The 20,555-nt window shown below is 48.5% G+C and overlaps 1 protein-coding gene across 1 annotated transcript in view; it reads right to left on the bottom strand.

Moving 5' to 3' along the window:
* COPG1 (COPI coat complex subunit gamma 1) overlaps positions 1–20,555 on the bottom strand; it is a 569,339-nt gene that overhangs the window by 407,164 nt on the left and 141,620 nt on the right. The window contains exons 10-11 of the mRNA XM_069643344.1: positions 20,160–20,293; positions 9,416–9,483 (exon numbers count right to left, since the gene is read on the bottom strand). Coding sequence (XP_069499445.1) covers positions 9,416–9,483; positions 20,160–20,293 — 202 coding nt within the window. The remainder of the gene's footprint in view (positions 1–9,415; positions 9,484–20,159; positions 20,294–20,555) is intronic.

Here is a 20,555-nt window from a genome sequence, read left to right as displayed (position 1 = left end):
CTCCCCGATCTGTAAATGAGCGACTTCTAGAACCGTTGTATAATATTTGCTGGGGACCAACAACTGCTTCAACACCTCCCCACTCCTAGATTTACTCACTCTATACAGTAGCCCTTTTTCCTTGATGAAATGAGGACCTTCTCCAGGTGAAACCTCTTTAGCCCGCTCTCGTGCATATTGGAGTAATGGATCTAGGTCCTGAGCGGTTCTGAAACTATCGCCCTCCTCATCCAACCTCCAATCTACGGATACTGGACACACATTCTTAGTTCTCCACTCCTCCTTCATTTTCCTCCTTAGTTTCCGACTCTTCTGAGGTTTGGGGCACGGGGAGGTTATTTCCTCACCATGAAAAGGGGCCATTTCCCACCAGCTCTTCTCAATCTCATGAATTAGTTTAGAGAATTTCGGCAGATCGGAGCCAATCAGTAAGGGCTTCGGTAGACTGGGTAGTACCGCTGCTTTCACTCCGACTGTTTCTCCACCCACCCTAATTTGTATCTTTCTTGCAGGGTACGCTTTTATATCACCATGCACACATCTAATAGGAATTTCTCCTGCTGAATGAGGACTTTCACCTACCAGTTCTGATGTCACCGCTGTCTGTAGACTTCCTGAATCAACTAGGGCAGTGGTAGGCTTCCCGTCGACCTCCGCCTCACAGGTATATAAATATTGAGATTGTCTTCCGTGTATAGTTTCCGGGTAGTCTCTTTCTTTCATAGATTCTAGTACACTCACATCCATTGGTTCTGGTTTTAGTTTCTTTGGACAGAATCTGGCGAGGTGCCCCCACTCTCCACAATCAAAGCATTGTGGGCCTCGAATAGACGTTGTCGCTGTACGATAATTCGAGGGTCCCTCACTGCTAGGTCTGATCCGGAGGTTCTCCCCTTCGGATTTCCTCAACATAGAATGAGGCCATCTTGGTTGGGGTGTGGGTTTATTCATCACGACGTGTGGTTTAGAACTTGATGCGTAGGTCAACACCCGGCCCTGTCCTGCCTTTTGATATGCTGCCGCTACTTCCACTGCCTCTAACAATGACAATCGATGGTGTTGTTTGACCCATCGTTGTACTGGGCCGGGTAGTCCTTCTATGAATTGTTCCAAGATGACCTTTTCCAATATCTCAGCCGGTGAAGACACAGTGGGTTGTAACCACTTCTCGGCCAGCTCCTTCACTCGGTAGAACAACTGTCTTGGGGTCTCCTCTCCCCCCAGTCTAACCTCTCTGAACTTAATACGATAGGTCTCCTCATCTTGTCCCATACGTTCTAGGACCACCTTCTTCATGTCTCCATATGTGGTATCCCCCGTGGGATTTGCGGTCTGGTAAGCTGACTGCATCTCACCGGTCATCAATGGTGCGATGTAGTGGCACCATCTCTCGGTAGGCCATTGGGCATTTCGAGCGACCCTCTCGAAGTTCACGAAAAAATGGGCTGGGTCTTCTCCTACTGAGTATTTTTGTAGAACGGAAGTAGGGACTTGGGGATTGTTCCTGATATTTGTGACCTCCAACAACTGCGCTTGCTGCATTTGTAATGCCTGTTGAAACGCTAATCTATCTGCTTGTGCTTGCTGATTCTGCATTTGTATGGCTTGTTGTAGCATCTGTTGTCCCTTGGAAAGGGTCTTAATGAGGTCCTCCCTGACGTTCTCAGAATCCCACTTCTGACACCACTTGTAACAATATATCGTCTTAAAGCATGAATGAGACTCGGAGCCAATACGTAGGTGGTGAGAATTACAACGAGAATCCTCTTCTTTTATTTTTTTAACAAGTTATATTTTAGGTTGAAAAGGATACGTCTTTCCTGGCAGTAGGTTTGAAACCCAAGACTTTCTGATATAACACTCTTGGACTGTTCTTCTCAGGTAAGTCTTTAAATGCCTTTACTTTCGCTCTTTCTTTACTTTATTTACTGCTCTCCTCTTCTGCAACACAACGTCTTGTTATCTCTCTTTTTGGTTTCTTCTTGCACTAATACATTAGTACTTCCTATGTTATAACTCCTTCACATCTCTTTAAACTTTATTCTCCCCTCTCTTGTCCTTTTCAATATGACAGTGTTTCTTAAGTCTTGTGGCATCACGTTCTAGAGTAAGAGGTCTTCCTTTATTTGCAGTCCATTTATCATGACTCTCTGGGCTGATGTGTTAAACCTTTCTTCTCAATCTTTCTTTCTTTACTCACTTTGTATACCAGATTGCCTTGTAAGGGTCTTTTCCCTCTAATTTCACTTGACAATATATTTTTCCCTCCTTCGTGAGCAGTCTTCTGCTTTCACCAGTTCTCACACGTTCCGTTTCCCTTATAGCACTTTCTCTCTCTCTCTCTCTCTCTGTCGATACACGGCTTACCCGTGATCATCCGGCTGTTAAGGCAACGGCCTTCGAAGGGGTAGCGACTCCACCCCCTTCAGGAACCAGCGATCGTCAGCGATGTCAGCTCTCCGTCTCCGCCCCCTCAGCTGTGTAAACAAACAAGCCGTGTCTCCTGCCTCGGCGTCACTCACTAGTCTCTCTCGTTCACACAGAGACCTATCGAGATTGAAGGTCTGGTCGCTTCTCGCCGCTCCGTTCAAGTCACCAGCCCTTGAACGCCTTCCCTCAACGGCTCTGCCACTGTGCCTCGGTTGCATCCGAGAATTCGTTTCTCCGTCCCCTCGGTAAACCAACTAACCAGACGAGTGCTTTTTAAGCTGCACAATCACCGAACTCCCAATTCAGCGCAACGGCGCCACTTGGTTTCTTTTAACTTTTTATAACTTTTTCCTCTTCTTTTCTTCACGTTGATCAGTAAGCCCACTCAAAACCGTCGTCCTCCGCTCTCTCTTCCTCACGAGCCGTTTCCTAGGCAACCCAAAACAGAGTCAAAACATTAGAGGAAAGTCCATACATCTGTGGCTTCCTGGTCTTCCTGAATGGACTAATGTCTATATGTTACTACCCATGTATAGACTGACTCCGTCACAATGGGACTCCCCTGTTATGAGCCAGTCGTCGAGGTAAGGGTAAACCGGGACGGATAGCCTGCGCAGGTGTGCTACCGCTACTGCCAGTACCTTTGTAAACACCCTTGGCGCCGAGGCAATGCCAAAGGGGAGTACTTAAACTGATAGTGCTTGTGCTGGATCATAAATCATAGGTATTTTCTGTGCACTGGCAGCATCGAAATATGAAAGTATGCATCTTTCATGTCCAGTGTTGCCATGTAATTCCCCCTGGGTGCAATTTTAGCTCAGGGCGCATGGTGAGATCGTTTTTTGGTACAAGGAGTACACTGAATAAATACCCTTGTTTACCTATAGAATAGGGGCAGCTTCTATGGCGTCCTTTCCTAGAAGGGTCTCCACCTCGAAGTAGGATCCGCAGGTGGTCCGGCGTCCTGACTTTGGCGGTCTGAATTGGGGTGGTCGTGAAAATTCTATGCAGTACACATGGGCGACCGTCTTGAGTACCCACTGGTCGGTTGTTATCCCCTCCCATGCATTAAGGTAAAATGATATACGCCCCCCCGAACGGGGTGGCGTGGGAGGGTTCCCGGATCTGAAGGTCATTTCAGACCTTGGGATTGGAACCTCGGCCTATACACCTTTCCCACGCCGCTGTCCTCTGGGTGGATAAGTGGTGGAGGTATTAGACCCTTGTCCCGAATTCCAGTTGTTTCCTGTATTATACTGGTTCTAGGGACAACGAAATTGCCCACAAAAGGAACGGCGGGAGCGCTTCCTCTCTGAGGAGAGGGTTTCTGGGTAATCTGTTGAAGAGACTTGAGTGTCTCATTTTCTTTCTTGCCAGTTTCAAGTGCATCGTCCACTGCCTTGCCAAACAGGTTGGTTTCTTCAATGGGCTTGTTTATCAGGGCTGCTTGGGTCACTAGCTTGAAACCGGAGTTCCTCAGCCATGCATGTCGTGTGAGCAAGGTACATTCTGCCAGGCTTCTTCCCGCTGTCTTGGCAGCATCCGGAGTGCTTATGAGCACAATCTGGTTGACTTGCTTGCCTTCTGAAACTATGGCGAGCAACTTGGACGGTGTGGGTTCTGGCACCTCCTGAAGGCCTTCTTGCAGAAGGTTCCACTGTACCTCTGCATAGCTGGCCAATAGCGTGGTGTTATTGGCTATTCTGGTGGAACACGCGCAGCCATTGTGACCCTCTTTCCCAGTACATATAGTCTCTTGGACTCCTTATCGGGTGGTGCCTCTTCTTTAGGCAGGGAAACCCCAGCCCGTTTTCTAGTAGTGGTAACCACTGGAGAATCTGGAGTGGCATGTCCTTTGATGTAGGCAGGGTCGGTCGGAGAAGGACAAAACAACTTCTCCACCCTAGGGTTCGCCTGGTCTGGGCTGGCGTCAACAAGGAAGGTGCTAATCCCCTCTTGATAGAGTTCAACAAAGGAATGGCCTGGCTGGCCAGAGGTTTTTCTTTGAGTAGATCCTCCACGAAATCAGAATCTGGTAAAGATTCTAGAGTGGCAATCTGAAATGGGCAGCTGCCTTCTTCAAGAGGGCGTTCAACGCCATTTGATCATCCACTGGGGAGGGTTGGCATGCCGGAGAGGGTTGGGGGAAAATCAATGCACAGGACATCGGGGTCCTGGGTGGGAATAGGGGGCGTCCAAGGTTGAGCATCAACCTGACGGCTGTCTTCCCAAGTGTCCATAAGATCTGCCTGGTCATCCACATTGTAGTTTTCCAGAAAGGTGCCATCCTCATCCTGATCATATGTGTCCATAACATCATCATCTGCGAGGACACAGGTATACTCCTCATGTGGATCCTCCAAGGTCCTTTGAAACTTGGAAATAGGCGTATCAGGAAGATCTTCTCGAGGTCTCTTGGGAGCAAACTTTTCAGAAAAAGAGAAATTTTTCTAACCGGTCCATACATCCCTCAAATTTCTCCCTGGTCCATGGTCCATGAGGATGAACCAGAGGGTCCAGGGGAGGAAAGGGTTCATCTTCTTCCCTATGGTGTCGAGATTTGTCCCCCAATGTGCCTGACAAAGGCACAGGACTCTCAGCGTAGTCCTTGTTAGGTTCGGGGCACTGTGGCGTGTCTTTTGCACGTCTCTAGGCCGTTCTTTGTGCTTCGCCGCCTCCTTCGACCGTTCCTTCAGTCTAACTGCCGAGGCAATCCTTGCGATGCTCTCGCCAATGCTCGGGGAATCTGGGCGATCTACCGGCTGAACCAGAGGCTGAGCGGTGGATTTCAGCACCACTGGGTGAACCGGAGGCTGAGCGGTGGATTTCGGGGCCCTTCATTTTGGATTGCCCAGTCAAAGGCCACGTCTGCGGTTGCCGGGAAGGCTGCCGATCAGGCCGATCAGAGGATCCCGAAGCAGAACCTTGGGTTGTGTGTTTGGTGTTATGATCGTGTGCGCCCCTGTCGCCGGGCGTTTTCCCCATAGTGTGACAGGCCTGGCGGGGTAGGGGACGGGTGTCGCGGACCAAGAGCTGTCCGTCGTTAGGTCAATGGCTTCCCACACAGAGGCCTGGTCATCGCTAGTCCCCCCATCACTTTCGGCGGAAGAACATTCGGCATGCAAAATGCCGTAGGCCAACCAACCGCTTCAAGCGGCGCTCCTTAAGCATCTTAGGGCACATGAGTCTACAGGCCGTGCAACCCGCTTCTTTGTGGTCGAGGGGAAGACAAATGTTGCACCGGGAGTGCTAGTCTTTCCACAGATATTTGCCCCTACATGAGGGACAAAATCTAAATGGCGTCTTTTCCATAGCAAAAGACAGGTACAGCAATGACAAAACCCAGGGAGCAGAGAAGTTGAAAGAGGAAAGGCATACTTGTAAAGGATATGGCCACCCCGACCCCACTCTCCCTACTGTGTAGGCTGGCCAGACGGCCCGGCCACATGGACAGATGCGCCGCCTGATCAACATCCGTCGAAAGTCTGCAGCAGTCTTTGGCGTTGTTTCACAGGATGCAACTGTCGAAGTGACTTAAAGGGAATAACGACAAAGTCGATAATAAGGACAATAACGCTATCTCTATGTAAGATCTCCGCATTAAGGGGACCAGTAATCCGGGTGGAAAAAAAGGGACCTCGGCATGTGAGGGATTTTGGGTACACTACACATGACGTTGGGGATAGTGTTACAGACGCACCTATGCCGACGTCCCATTTCGATCCTCGAAAGACAAGATGCAACTGGATGTCGGACCATATGCACAGCATGTGATTCTAAGCAGATTAACAAGCATCAGAAAAAGAATAATTAAATAAATAAGGGCGATAAATGTTTAAAGTGCAGACAGCAAGTGGAAAGTGCTGGGTTTAGCAGGCAGGGTAAATCTGGCAAGTGCAGAAGAAAAACGGCTGGGGGTCTGTATGGGTACAGATACAGAACCCAGTGCCAGGGGTGGCCCAGAGGCAGTGCAGGTGGGTGGAAGTGTGAGCAGGTACCTGGGCCTGAAGGAACAGAGGGTGGCCAGGTGCACAGTGCTGAAGAGAGAAAAGATCAGCAGAGGAGTGGGGGGACAAAGGCAGAGGCAAAGAGGAAGGAACCAGAGATTCTCAACTTTGAGTGGCAGGGAAGCTGTTCCAGAGGGAGGCCCCAGCCGAAAACAGAGATCTAACCCCAGCTTGTTTCTTTTAAAAACGTCTAACCCCAAGGGAGTTAGAGGTAGAGGAGCGAATAGCTCGAGAGGGGAGGTATTTACGGAAGGATAGTTGAAGGTATTTTGGACCCAGGCCCCAGAAAGCCTTGTGGACAATGCAGAGGGTTTTAAATGGTATCCTTGCATCCACAGGAAGCCAATCAAGAGATTTCAGGGCTGGAGAGAGCTTGAGGCCAAGGACAAGTCTCGCAGTCCTGTTCTGGATTAGTTGTAAAGGGCGGAGAGTGGAGGCAGGTAGATTTAGAAAGAGGCTGTTACAGTAGTCTAGCCTGGAGAGAACCAGAGCTTGGGAGACAGTGATCTTCTGGGGGAAGGAGAGGAAAGGCAGAGTGCCTCTGAGGAGGTGCAGTAGGAAGACTTTTTAGAGACAGATGTGGGAGAAGTAAAGTGTGAAGTCAAAGATGACCCTGAGGTTCTTGGCCCCCCACAGGCAGGGGTAGGAGGAGGGAAGAGGGAGGCCGGCCAGAGAGTGCGGAGAAAGGATGGTGGAGGTGTACCGTTGAGGAGGAGCTTAGTCTTGGTGGCATTTTCACAAAGTTCGTTGGCGGCTCACCAATCATTGAATGGCAGTTAGGCAATCAGAGATGAGAGAAGGAGAGGAGGTGGCCGAGGGAAGTCTGAAAATGAGTTGAGTGTCGTCAGCCTAGCACTGGAAATTAGGGCAGAAAATGGCAATGCAGCGGGCGAAGGTTGCCATGTATTGGTTGAAATGCCAGGGCGAGAGGTTAGACCCCTGGGGAACACCACAGGAAGAGAGGGAGATAGATGATAGGAAGGACCTAAGTTGGACCTGGGAGGGTCGATCCGAGAGGAAAGAGGTCAGCCAGGCCAGAGCCTGATTGGGGATACCCAGGTTGTCACAGAGACGGTCTAGCAGGGTGATATGGTTTACCGTGTCGAAGGCAGAAGACAGATCAAGTAGGATGAGGACAGAGGTAATGTTAGAGTCTAAGTTGGAGAGCAGTTCTTCATAAATGTTCAGGAGAGCAGTTCCTATGCTTCTGGCAGCTCTAAAGCCAGATTGGTGGTCTTGGAGAGAGCCAACAGTATCAGAGTGAAGGTTAAGCTGAGAGATGGCCAGCTTTTCCAGGAGTTTACCCAAAAAGGGGGTAATGGAAATTGGGTGATAGTTAGCCGGACAGGAAGGATCAGCTGTGGGTTTCTAGAGGGGAGGATGAACAAGGGAGTGCTTCAGGGGGGAGGGGAAGGATCCTGAGGAAAAGGAGAGGTTGCAAAAATCGGCAAGTGCCGGAGCGAGGGTGTCAATGTGGTCCTTGATGGTTTTAGAGGAACAGGGATGAACCTGTTTTGATGAGGTTTTCATAGATCAGACAGTTTGTACCGTCTCCTGTCCTGCCAACAGCTGGCCCTTGAACCATCCAAGTGTCCCCCCCCTTCTGCCTCTGAGAACACTCATGCCCTAGATTCGGGAAGCACTGCTAAAGTATAAGGCATGTGCGAAGAAAATATAGTGTTGCAAAGTACTTACTTGCTATGTGTTGGTGCTGTGACTGCATATTCCTGAAACAGCATAAGCTACAAGTGTAACAAAGTTATCAGTTACCTGTGAATTGCTAACTGCCATTCTGAAAGTCTAATAATTAGGTTTTACTCACCTAGAATTGTATATTGCTATTCAAAATGTGTTATATACTTACCAGTAGTACTGTGTTGGTTTTTATAACTTATAATAGTACTTACCTTTCTAAAGAATTCTCCTGTGTATATATAAAATAAACCATTATTATTTTACAATATATCCGTGTATAAGTGTTTCTTTGGTCCATTTACATGCTACAAGTTCTTTGTACCTTCCTACAGACCTCTCTCCCTCCTAAGTGTCATGAACCACCGAATTCGTGGTCCATGTTGCACCGCGGCATAAGCTCAGTGACTCCTCCAAGATGGCGGACGGTCCAGAAACGCTGCGCTCTAGCCTTTGCGCGCAACACTCTGCTTCCTAGAAACAGGCACGCCCCCGCGGCTCTGCGCGTCTCAACGCAACTGCTTGGAGTTGCTAGACGTATGTTCGAGTCCGTTCACCGTGCTATCGTCAGATCTCATCCTTTTTTCTCCCTTCCTGGAAACCCCCTCCAGATTCTTACCTTACCCTCCAGCCTTATCCCACATCCTGGACCCTGTCTTGCGCTCATACCGAGGAGTCTCAAACATCCTCTGAGCGTAGGACACTTGCTCCTCCTCCTTCCTGGATTTGTAGCTACATGTCTGGATACTGAACGCTATCCGGCTTAGGCAGCCGGCTACCACGCTGGAACCCGAAGACTTGTGCTCTAACCTATACAAGTCTCGGACAGTGAGGAATAGGAAGTTGCATCCAAGAAGACCACAAGCAAGGAAAAACAGGTCAGAAAGAGAGAAGCTTGTGTCACCCAAGATAAGCCTGGCTGCTCTGGCATTGCTACCCTTACCTTGGGTGGTACAGGTTTATACTAAGAGTTGGAATTTCTGCATTGCCCAAGGGATAGTCTTATAAAGTCTTCTTAGGTGGATTTTAGAAAAACTGTCCAAAGAGTCCCCCATCTTAGGCCAGGAGAAATACATAGATAGGAGGGAAGAGAGGCTGCAAGGTAGTTCTCTTGGTCCAACGATGACCTGCTAGAGGGACCTGATGTGTGTGTTAAAAATATAAGTCAATTTTAATTCTAACGGTTTTAAAAGAGGGTCCACATTGCTAGAGGTAAGAGATAGCCACCGGTTCGGATCGGTCTGCTGGCTCCCACAGCTTAATGTCAATCAGGCACAAAGGCTTACCTTGTTTAATGTGCGAACCGCTGCATAGCGAAGAGCTGCTTTAGGAGAGCTGCAAAACAACTGCAACACTAAAGAAAAAAAGAAACCAAGGGCAAGTTAAACGTACATGTTATGTCATATACATAGTGTAGCTTAGCTGAAAAAGCACCTTAGTTGTTCGGAAAGGCATGGCTCTTTGTACACATCTTTATAAAATGGTGTTATCTAACTTTCATGCCCAACATATTTCTCTTTATTTTTAAAGGGATGTCTCAAGACAGATTTTGGGTGCACACTCTGATTTTCGCAGTGCAATGTATAACTTTTCCAATACAGAGCCTATCAATTATGTGCTGTCAATATGAACATGGCAGAGATGAATACAAATATTAAAGCGGATGTAGTGCGCGTTTTATTTCTTATAGGAGTCCATTATGCTTCCTCTCTCTGAAACAATGGATAACTAACACACATTACTGTTAGCAGAATCTAAATAATTTATTTTTGAAACATCAATTATTGGTGGCTGCTTGGAGCCCTCACCAAAGCATACACTGCGAAGTGAGTAGGAATCAACAGAGAAGTGCTTTAAAGAAATTCACATCATGGGATGGAATAGCAAAAAAGAAAGCCTAAAATGGAATAATAAATTATAAATTACTCACCGCAGTGACTAACGTACTCTTAGTCCATATTCCCCTTTCCTCCATACTGTACGGGCGTCCCTTGCGAGGAACGGGAGACGGAACCTTTTTCACCAGAAAAACCTTCTTCCCCTTTAAGCAGCGCTGCCCTAACTCCGCCCTCTGGCGCCACACCTCAGTCCTCATTGATGCGTCGACAATAGATTTGCCATTGCCTAATGACACCAGTATTATTAGGGGGGGGAGGATGGTGGGACATATGGAGGAAAGTGGACTATGGACCAAAAGTATGTTAGCCACTACGGTGAGTAACTCATAATTACTCTTACGTCCTGTCCCCTTTCCTCCATACTGTATGGGCAATTACAACTGAATGCAGCCCCAAGGTGGAGAGGAGACCCACCTTAAGCAGATAGGTTCCAGAGAACCGCCTGTCCGAAAGCCGCATCTGACCTGGAGCCAGCTTCCAAACAGTAATGCTTGCAGAAAGCAGAGGGAGTGGCCCACGTGGCCGCCCTGCTTATGACTTGCCAAGGGACATTGTGCTGGAATGCGATGGCCGTTGCCTTGGCCCTGACTGCGTGGGCGTGCATGTTAGCCGGGAGCGGCTTGTGCTGGCCATCGTAAGATTCCTTGATGGCCGAGACCATCCAGTGGGATATGGAGGCCTTGGTGGCTTGATAGCCTGGTCTTGCACCTCCAAAAGTGACAAGCAGGGCGTCTGACTTGCGGAAGCCCTTAGTCCTGTCCAGGTAGAATTTCAAGGCACGCCTGAAATCCAGGCAGTGCAGAACTCTCTGTGCCTTGTCCTTAGGATAAGCAAAATACATACGAAGGACTATTTCCTCATTCAAGTGGAACGCTGACAATACCTTAGGTAGAAAAGCTGGGTGTGTCCGAAGGACCAACTTGTCCTTGTGAAAGGTAGTATATGGTCCCGAGGCAACCATTGCCTGGATCTCGCTGACTGTGCGAGCCGAGGTCTTCTTAATGGTGACCAGCCTGATGTCCACAGATGCCATTGGTTCAAATGGTTTGTGCACCAGGGCGCCCAAGACTATGTTGAGGGAGTGTAGAGCCTTGCTTGCCCCGTCAAATGTCTCTTGACAATCGGATTGAAGGAGGAGAAGACTCCCTCCTCCGAGTTCCTATAAACCCCGATGGCTGCGAGGGTAAGAGCAGCAGGTGTCCACCTGCACACCTGAGTGGGCAATGTGTGCCAAGAAGGGGAGCACGTCATCCAAAGTACATGCCAGGGGGTTGATCTGCTTGGAGTCTGCCCAGTGGCAGAGCATGGTCCATTTACTTTTATACTGGGCCCTGGTAGTCTTGCTCCTTGCACCCTGTATGAGCTCCAGATTTGCCTGGGAGAGCGTGAGTTGCTCCAGCGTTACCTGCTCAGGAACCACGCTGTGAGGGCTAGTTTCTATGGGGCGGGGTGGATGACTCTGCCCCCCCTGCTGCACCAGCAGATGTGCTGGGACCGTCAGAAGGTGAATCGGAGGCATCTTCGAGAGGTAGATCAGCTCTGAGAGCCATGGCCTGGCAGGCCACCATGGAGCTATTAGAATGATGTTGAGCTGGTGAGACTCCTTGATTTTGCAGATCACTCTGTGAATCAGCGGAGTAGGTGGGAAGGCGTATGCCTTCTCCACTGAATCCAGAATGCGTCGCCCAGGGAGCCAGGCCCTGTCCCTGCCAGGAGGTGACCTGCGGACACTTCTTGTTGTGCCAAGTGGCAAAAAGGTCCACCTGGGGGAGACCCATCTGTTGAATGTCTCCTGAGATACGAGGTTGTTTAGCTGCCACTCATAATTGTCCACTCCAAACCTACGGAGCCTGTCCGCCTCCAGGTTGGATTCCCCCGGAAAGTGAACTGCCGTGAGGTAGATGTCGTTTTCCAGGGCTCATTCCCACATGCTGATTGCCAACCGGCACAGTGGAGGAGATCTGGTGCCTCCCTGCTTGTTGACATAGAACATGCTGGTCGAGTTGTCTGTCTGGATGAGGACAATCTTGCCCCCGAGTAGCGGAAGGAAAGCTCTGAGCGCTAGCCAGATGGTGTTCAGCTCTAGCCAATTGATGTGGTATTCCTGCTCCTGTCGGGTCCAGGTTCCATGGACCGAGAGGTCGTCCATGGTGGCTCCCCAGCACTCCAGCTATGAGTCTGTGGTGATGGTGACCTGCGGAGTGGGAGGCCGAAAGGGCTTGCACGTTCGTAGGTTGCAGTTCCTGGACCACCATGTGAGGTCCGGGTGGAGAGATGGAGGCACTTTGATCATCTCGGATTGAGATCCCCGCTCCTGGATGCATGATGCCGCGAAGTGCAGCTGCATCCTCCTCATCCTGAGTCTCGTGTGCGGGACGGCTAGTAGAACCTCTGCCAAGAGACCCAGGAGATGTTGATGGCTGTGCTCTTGTCCACCGACAGAAACACCTTTTCGGAGCACGTGTCCCAGATGAGGCCCAAGAAGGTCAGCCTGCGTGGGCTACAGCAGTGATTTCTTGAGATCGAGCGAAAAGCCTAAATCGTGCAGTGTGTTCATAAGAGGCTGGGAAAAGTGGTGAACCGCTTCCGGAGATGTAGCCCTGACGAGACAGTCGTCGAGGTAAGGGTAGATGTGGAGGCCCTGAGCCCGGAGGAGGGCAGCCACCAATTTCATGAGCCTGTTAAAGACCCTGGGGGCCAAATTGAGGCCAAAAGGAAGGACCTTGTACTGGAAGTGGAGGCCCATAATCCTGAACTAGAGAAAAGAACGATGGGGCTGCCAAATCGGGACGTTTAGATACGCGTCCTTCAGATCCAGGGAGCACATCCAGTCTCCCCTGCACAGGGGCTCTGCAATAAAAGCTGGCATAACCATCTTGAATTTTTGTAGGGGTACGGAGAGGTTGAGATTGGAAAGGTCCAGCACAACTCTCAGGCCCGCCTGGTTCTTTTTCTGAATGGCAAAAATCCTGGAGTAAAAGCCCAAGCCTCGCCGGCCTGAATCTGAACGAGCGACCGAATCTCTGCCAAAAGAGATGCTGTCCCAACTTGAGGGAGTGGAGGGGAGGAGGGAAGAGAGGCAGGGCTGGGTAGACGGTACCCCATGGATACTACGGAGAGGATCCAGGGGTCTGCGAACTTCTGGTGCCAAAAATGTGTGTGAAGAGCAAGCCTGCTCCCCCCCACCGGAGACACGTGGACCCGGTGGGGCGTGTCATGCCTTCTTTCCCTCGAAGGCTGATGTGGAGGAGGGGGACCCCCTTTTTTTGCTTGCGCCGATCTGGAGTCGGCGAGCGGTCAGGCTGCCTGGACCCCTGGTCTTGGAAGCCACGGAACCCTCCATATATACGGCCCTTGTCGGAGCGCGGTTGTGACTGGGTGTACGACTTGGACGTGGTCTTTGTCAAGATGGATAAAGATTTGGCCATTTGTGAGCTGTTTTTCTTTTTGTCCAGCTCCTCGTCGGTGGTGGAGTGGAAGAGGTCGCTCCCCTCGAACGGCAGGTCTAATATACGTTCCTGGATATCCGGATTATACTTAGTTGCCCAGAGCCAGGCTGTCCTTCTCATGTCCGTGGCTATACAGATGGCACGGCCAGAGGTATCATTGTGGGCCACGGTGGACTCCATGATGTCCTGAGCCACCAGCTTGGCCTCGGCCAGCCCAGCGTTAAAACGTGACTGGTTCTGCGTGGGGAGTTCTGAGAGGAAGTCCGCAATCTGCCGCTAATAATCTCTGGTTAGCGGCCGCTAGCATGGAATCGGCGTTGGCCTGATGAAGATGCAAGGAAGCGTTGGAATAGAGCTTCTTCCCATATGCCTCCAAGGTTCTAGCAGCACCGCAGATGAGGAAGATAAGGACGACTGCGGTTTGGAGTAAAGTTACACAGCGGCTATCACCGAGGAGTGTGGCTGAGGATGGGCGGAGAGCAAGAGAGTATCCCCCTCCATCTGCCTGTACTTCGCGTCCAGGCGTCGATTGACCGGCTGGACGGAGTGGGGCTTGAGCCAACCCTTCTTCGCCAGGGAGACTACAAGAGCCAGTCACAGGCTGGGCACCTGCTAAACCTGTTGCCTGTCGACATGCGCCGGGGAGGAGCGTGACGCCTGAGGACCGAGTATCTGTAATCAAAAAGACAAAATACAGAACAATGAGAAGTATCCGCGCGTGGAATTACATGGCCGAAGCCAAACCCAGGAGCGATGGTGAATTTGGCCTGTTCCCGTCGACTGGGAAAAGGGGACTGAGGTGTGGTGCAGGAGGGCAGTGTCATGGCAGCGCTTGCTTCCAGGGCCGCACCCCTGCGGGGGGAAGAAGGTTTTTCTGGTGAAAAAGGTTCCATCTCCCGTCCCTCGCAAGAGACGCCCATACAGTATGGAGGAAAGGGGACAGAACATAAGAGTATTTGGCTTAAAGCGCTATTTAAATTCAATAAACAAACATAACATAAGAGTATAATACGTTTTATTGTGTAATAGTTCAAAATAAACTGAACTTACAATATTTACAATTACTAAAGCTTAACACAAATCATACATATGGAATACACCATCTTTAAAAAGTGAGGAACAAGCTCTTTCCTACAAGCAAAATTTTATATTTTAAATAGTTCAAGAACTACATTGGAAAAGGACAACATATTAACCCTCCTATTCAACGCTCACGTTTCCTCTCAAAGCATTAACGTTTCCACCTTGTTAGAAATGCTGTCGGGCAAATAAATAGAAACGAGCACCCATGGCAATCCAATGCACACACAGGCTCTGCAAAAACCATACCCTACAGAAGCTGCAGGCTAACTGCTGTGATGCACTCATTTAGACAGGGTATCCCATGTGCAGCCGGCACACAACTTGCCGAGAGTATTCCTCAATGAGTGCCATGGAACGGGCACCAAGATCACACACCACAGAAGCCTGGACAAAACTCAAATCAATCAGCTGGAAATAAATGGATGAGCAAAACTATTTTACAGTATCTAGGTTCTGTTAATCCTGGACATTAACAGTTTGAATTGTGTTTTATAAGCTAAGAACAAGCATAAGCTTTATGAATCACAGAGTGTCCGGTTTATTGGAGGTCCCCAATTTAAGAATAGTGTCCAAATCACTAGCTTAAATATGAAAATTAAACTTACATTGAAGGAACCATGTTGCATCTTGGTTTTCCCTGCACCCTGCCCTGTATGCATGGAATGCTGTGAGTGACTGATGTTATGTTATGAATGGTTCTGTGGATGTCAGTTCAGAAGAAGGGTTGACAAAGAGGATGCCAGTGGATGTGTCTGTCCCCATTTAATTACCCGATGTACCTTGTACCTGGAGCTGAAACATGAGTAATGATGTTACCGGTTCCTACACAGGTGTCAGTGTCATGCTTGGCCAGGAACCCAACTTAACATGGGCAATGAGGATGCAGGTTGTGTTGTGGGGGACAGCACCATGAAAGGGGCATCCACCCCTGCCCCCAAAACCATGAGAAGATCCTCTCTCAGGTAGGAGTGCTGCAGGCTGCAGTAGGGGCCAGTGAGGCCCAGCCAGTGATGTGTTGAGGCAGCGCCACGGCCTCTTAGGGGCAAAGACACACATAGTGCAAGGGTAAGACAGTGATTGTTAAGAGAGTATTATCCCAGGAGGGAACTGTGCTGAAAGAAGTGGCTGCAACCAAGGCGACGGCAATAGGCAGACAGTGATTTAACCCGTGCGCACAGCAGCGACTTGGGTGCTAGTGAGAGTGGCTGGGAGCAAACAGAGGAAACTGCAGTTATGTGACACAGATTATTATGCGAGAAGGAGTTGAATGAGCGTCTTACCTGCAGGAGGCTCTGGGCTCAGAGGAGTGGTTGCAGCTGCAGGAGGATTGGGACCACATTTGCAGGAATAGTGATGGCTGGAAGCCACTGTCCAACCTGCAACCTGCTGTCCAACCAAATGGTCAAACCTCTGTTGTGCATGGCAGAGGAACTGGTGAAGGACTAACCTTGAGTGCTGTATGGGGCGCAACATCTCAAGGGAGCCTAACAGTAACAGAGTGTTGCAGGCCCGGCTGGAAGTGGGGCCGTGTCCGTGCAGAAATGGAGCTACGGTGAGGCGTGGCGCAGCGCCAGAGTTCCTGGAGCTCTGTTCCCTTTGGCTCGACATGCCCGATGGTCTCAGTTTGTTGGAGTGATGTGCCCGGAGGGTCTGGTGTTGCTATTGGAGCTCTGTGCCGTTATCTTAGGGCATCTTGGCGGTATTTAGTGCTGTGTGGCAGAGTGCCATTGAAGGAGCTTTGTGGCAGCAACGTCTGTGCCATAGAGGCGATTGGAAGTTCTGGAGCTCTGTTCACTTCTGTCTCCGAAATGATGTTGTAGAATTTCAACTGTGTGAGCACAACAGAGGCAACTGGTGCAGAAGAGTACACGTTTGCAGGTTCTCTTATCTAACATTGGATCTCTGGCAGTGAATAGTTCGGCAACTGTGATGGAGCCTGAAAATAAGCAGGAGGCCTGCCTTAGCAAGGTGTTAGACGCGGTCATGAAGAGGAGATCTCGATCCATGAAGAAAAGGGGCTGGGAGAGCAATTATGGCACAAGTGAGTCGTCAGCAAAGAGGACAAAGGGTGCTGAAAAAGAAGTTATTCCCAATTAGTGCAGGAGGGGTGGAGGAGGAGTGGCACCACTGATTGAACCACGTGGTTCCAGAAGGTGTTGTGAAGGGATATGTGAAGACTGTTTCGAGTCACTCCAGGAGAAGGTGAGAGAAAAGTGCAGCAGTTGTAACAGGTTTTTGCTCTATTTGTGGTTCTGTTTTGAGTTCTCCAGAAAATACTTACCTTGTAGTGTTGCAGGAACTGGATCCTGAATTTCTTCAAGGAGATTTCAATGGAACAGAAAGAGGCTTGGGAGTTTCTGGAATAGTTGTGATGTGAGGGCTGTAGTGACAGGTTTTGTGTAATTGAGTGCAAGTTGTTTACAGTTGCATGCTGTGGCCTCTATGTTATGGAATTGTGCACAGTATATAGGATATGTTTAGCTGTGTTTTAACCTTTTTCTTTCAGGTTGGATTTTGCATTTTCAGAGTTAGTTACGACATAGACTGCTTAAGTTAGTGGTGCAATGCGCAAGTCATGATACATGTTAGGGAGAATTCTAATTTCTGTGCTAATTCCCTTCAACATTAGAGACCCGCAGCTCTTTTACTGGACTTTAGGACTTGTTAATTTTAACCCTGGAATGAGTGAGCCCTTTTTCTCACTCTCTCATGTGTTTTGACCTGATTTGGATTATGGGTTTCCTTTGTTTTTTGAGTCTGACAAATTCCATAGGCATCTACTTTTTGTATGGTGACACACAGTACCTTCAGTGCAGGGTCACAGAGATATCTGTTAGATTTCTCGTAAGGTTTAAATACCTTTTCTTGTGGGAACTACTGTTCCCAAGAATAGTAAAGTGAAATTGACTTTATTTACCTTTTCTCTTTGTAGGTCCACACACACCATCTTATGTGGAGTGCTGGGGGGTTACTTAGTAGCCCCTTTTCCTACTTGCTCATATAACATGTTTTATGTCACCCTCACTACTTTAAATGGCTGGTGCCAGTGGTTTAATTTTCCTACCATTGTGCTTTTCAACCACAGGCTTAATCCTCAGCTGCAGTATAGCACCCATGGGTGACCATTGTGTCAAAATTGCTCCGGTCTTCTTTTTTCACCATTTTCTGTTTGCAAGGTTTTACTCTGCGTGCGAAGCTGGGTTTGAGCCTTTTTTTCGTTTTGCCTTTGGTAGTCTTCTGTACTGAAACCCGCCTCGGCTCCAGTGTGTCTGGAAGGGCAGGAAGTGAGGGAAGGACCCGAAACGCCACTGTCTTTCGTCTCTAGGGAAACCTGAATGCACCAAGTCCTGACTGGTATCCGAGATCCACGGTGGTGCTGTTTACCAAGCGCTGAAACTGCGAAGTGCGGCTGATCCAGAAACAGCCCATAGCTGCCGCCGACCTTCGAATTGCTGACGCAGGAGTCCCCAGGCGTCCTTCCTCTTGTCCCCACAACTGAGGCCCAGGCACACAGGATCTGCATTGCTGCAACCAGACAGAAGCCAGCTGGACCACTCTTCTTCTAACAAAAGGTACTGTTCTGACTTGGGGTACTTACCTCAGTGTCTGTAGCTTGCTCTTCTCATTTGAGACTTGCAGTAGCTGCTTTGCTAGAGTTGATTTCAGCTCTAACCTTCAAAAGTTTAACAGCTTGTGACCATACAGTGATTTTTCTTCAACAAACTCTTAACTGTGTGCAAGACTTTTACTATCTAAGAAGTGCCTCAGCTCCATAGACTTTGCTCCAGTTGACTTTGGCTGTCCTGGCTCCCTGCAGACTCCTCTATTCCATTTGACTTTGGTACTTACTGTCCCTCATAGGTGATACATTGGTTATAAACTAATATTGCTGCTGGGAAAGGTTTTTATCTAGACTTCATTGGAAGGTTTAAAGTGGTCACATACTCCGAGAACCCGTTTTAACCTTTTTCCTTCCCTTAACCCTTACTTTCTGCAAACCTCAGAATCTACAAAGTGTACAGTGATATATAAATGCCATTACTGTCCTAGTTATTGAAGTCACCTCATGGGGTAGGAATTGTGTAAGAAGCATCTCTAAGGAGTATCTACTAGCTTTGCGTTAATTCTGTGAAAGTATTTTAAAGTATATTTAATTGTTACATACATTGCCCTCTTAAAAGAATGCTTATTTAAAAACTACTGTTAAATAAATAATTATTTATAACAAGTGTTACTTGGCTACTTGTATTTGTGGATTTCATTGCTACAGCTCTACACCTTACATGTACCCCGCATGAGATAAGCCTGGCTGCTCAGTCACACTACCAACTTGTGTAGTACAGGCCTATTCCAATAGGTGGGTTACCTAATACCAAGACAACAAGGGCAGTCTAGTCTCCCACAGGGTTACTACATCAATTCTTGCCTAACAATACACATGTTTTGACACTTCCTTTTCAGGTTGGACTATACATTTCTGGATTGGTTTATGATTAGTGATGACATGGACTTCCTATTTTAGTGTAGCATAGTGCACGATTTGATCCATATTGTGTTAACACTTTTGATTGCAGGATGATGTTTATTGAAAAGAATTTAATTCGAAGTTGAATTGCAAATGCATAGTTCTAATGTCCTAATTAAAACAGTGAAAGATGCTTTCATTGTGTTTGATGAACTGTGAAATGAGTCAGAATTGTGATGCCTTGCTGCATTGGAGTTGTTGAAGTTGTAGAGGTGGAGTGGCCTCCTGGAACAGGTGTGCAGTTGCTTCCGAGGGTTGTTGGGCACCCACAGTGCTGGGAGTATTCTCGTATAGTATGGTGTCCAAACCTAAAGTGCATTGGGTGTTCTGTTAAGGGGTTTGGTTGTTGTGTGGCCAGTGGAGTTTAGGAGCTCTAATGATGGCAATGAGTGTGTGTGGGTATGACTGACATAAGGTGCAGCATGGTTTTGCCCACGTCATGTGGTTTGGGTCTAGAAGCCTGAAGTTGTCTGAGAGATTTGAGGCAGTGCCCTGTTATTAAGTGGTTTGGTATCTGTCCCTTACTCAGTAGAAAAAGGGAGAGACATTGTTTGGTGCAGATTTGTCCCACTAGGCGAGGACAGTTTTGGGGTTTGCGTTGGGTACGTTGTTGAGAGGTTTAGCTCTGAAGTTGAGGGATGTACATGTGTTGGGACTGTGTGGGTATGTATGTATGTCTCTTGCTTCGTGGGTGCTGTTGTGTGTTGATGAAGGGGGGAGATGTGTTGTATCTTGGCTTTCCCTGCTCCCTGCCCCGTATGCATGGGATGCTGTGAGTGACTGAGATGGAATGCTGTGTGAGAGAATATTATGTTATGAATGGTTCTGTCAGTTGAGACGATGGGTTGACAGAGGATGCTGGTGGATGTTTCTGTCCCTATATACTTACCTTATGTACCCTGTACCCTACACCTGGAGATGGAACATGAGTAAATATGTCACTTGTAACTGGTGTCAGTGTCATGCTTTTGCCTGGAACCCAACTTATCAAAGCATCATGCCCTGTAAGCCCCCAAGGCATTCAGTGCAGCAGGCACTTTCATGAGGTTGTGCCATCCCCAAGTGGCAGGCTTACCTGATACAGCAGGAGCAAGTTCTTTTGCTGTGCAGCTGGGCTGGTTCACTATGGCAGACGCTGCCTCGTAGACCACCATCTCGTGTTTGCTCCGTAAACAGCTCTCAATGAAGTCAAACAGGGGACTATCATGGCTAGAAAACAAATGGCAAATCATGAAGAACTGCTTCAATAACTTAGTCATGTGTACCAGCTACTGTAAGGAAGGCCTGGTATCAACAGTAAGACACAGTTCAAGGGTGTTTAATGAACTTCAAAAAATGGTTTGAAAAACGTCTATCTAATCCTAAATCTACAGATGGGAGCAAGCTATGATCATCAAATAATATTAACGCAGTCTAGTGGTGCCTTGTCAAAATATAAGGGCCTATACTAATAAACCTATTGCCTTTAAAA

The sequence above is a fragment of the Ambystoma mexicanum genome, chromosome 2p (assembly GCF_040938575.1).
Source record: "Ambystoma mexicanum isolate Mex_15411 chromosome 2p, UKY_AmexF1_1, whole genome shotgun sequence".
NCBI lineage: Eukaryota > Metazoa > Chordata > Amphibia > Caudata > Ambystomatidae > Ambystoma > Ambystoma mexicanum.
Note: the sequence above shows the minus strand (reverse complement) of the source record. Positions and strands in the feature narration are given on the sequence as shown.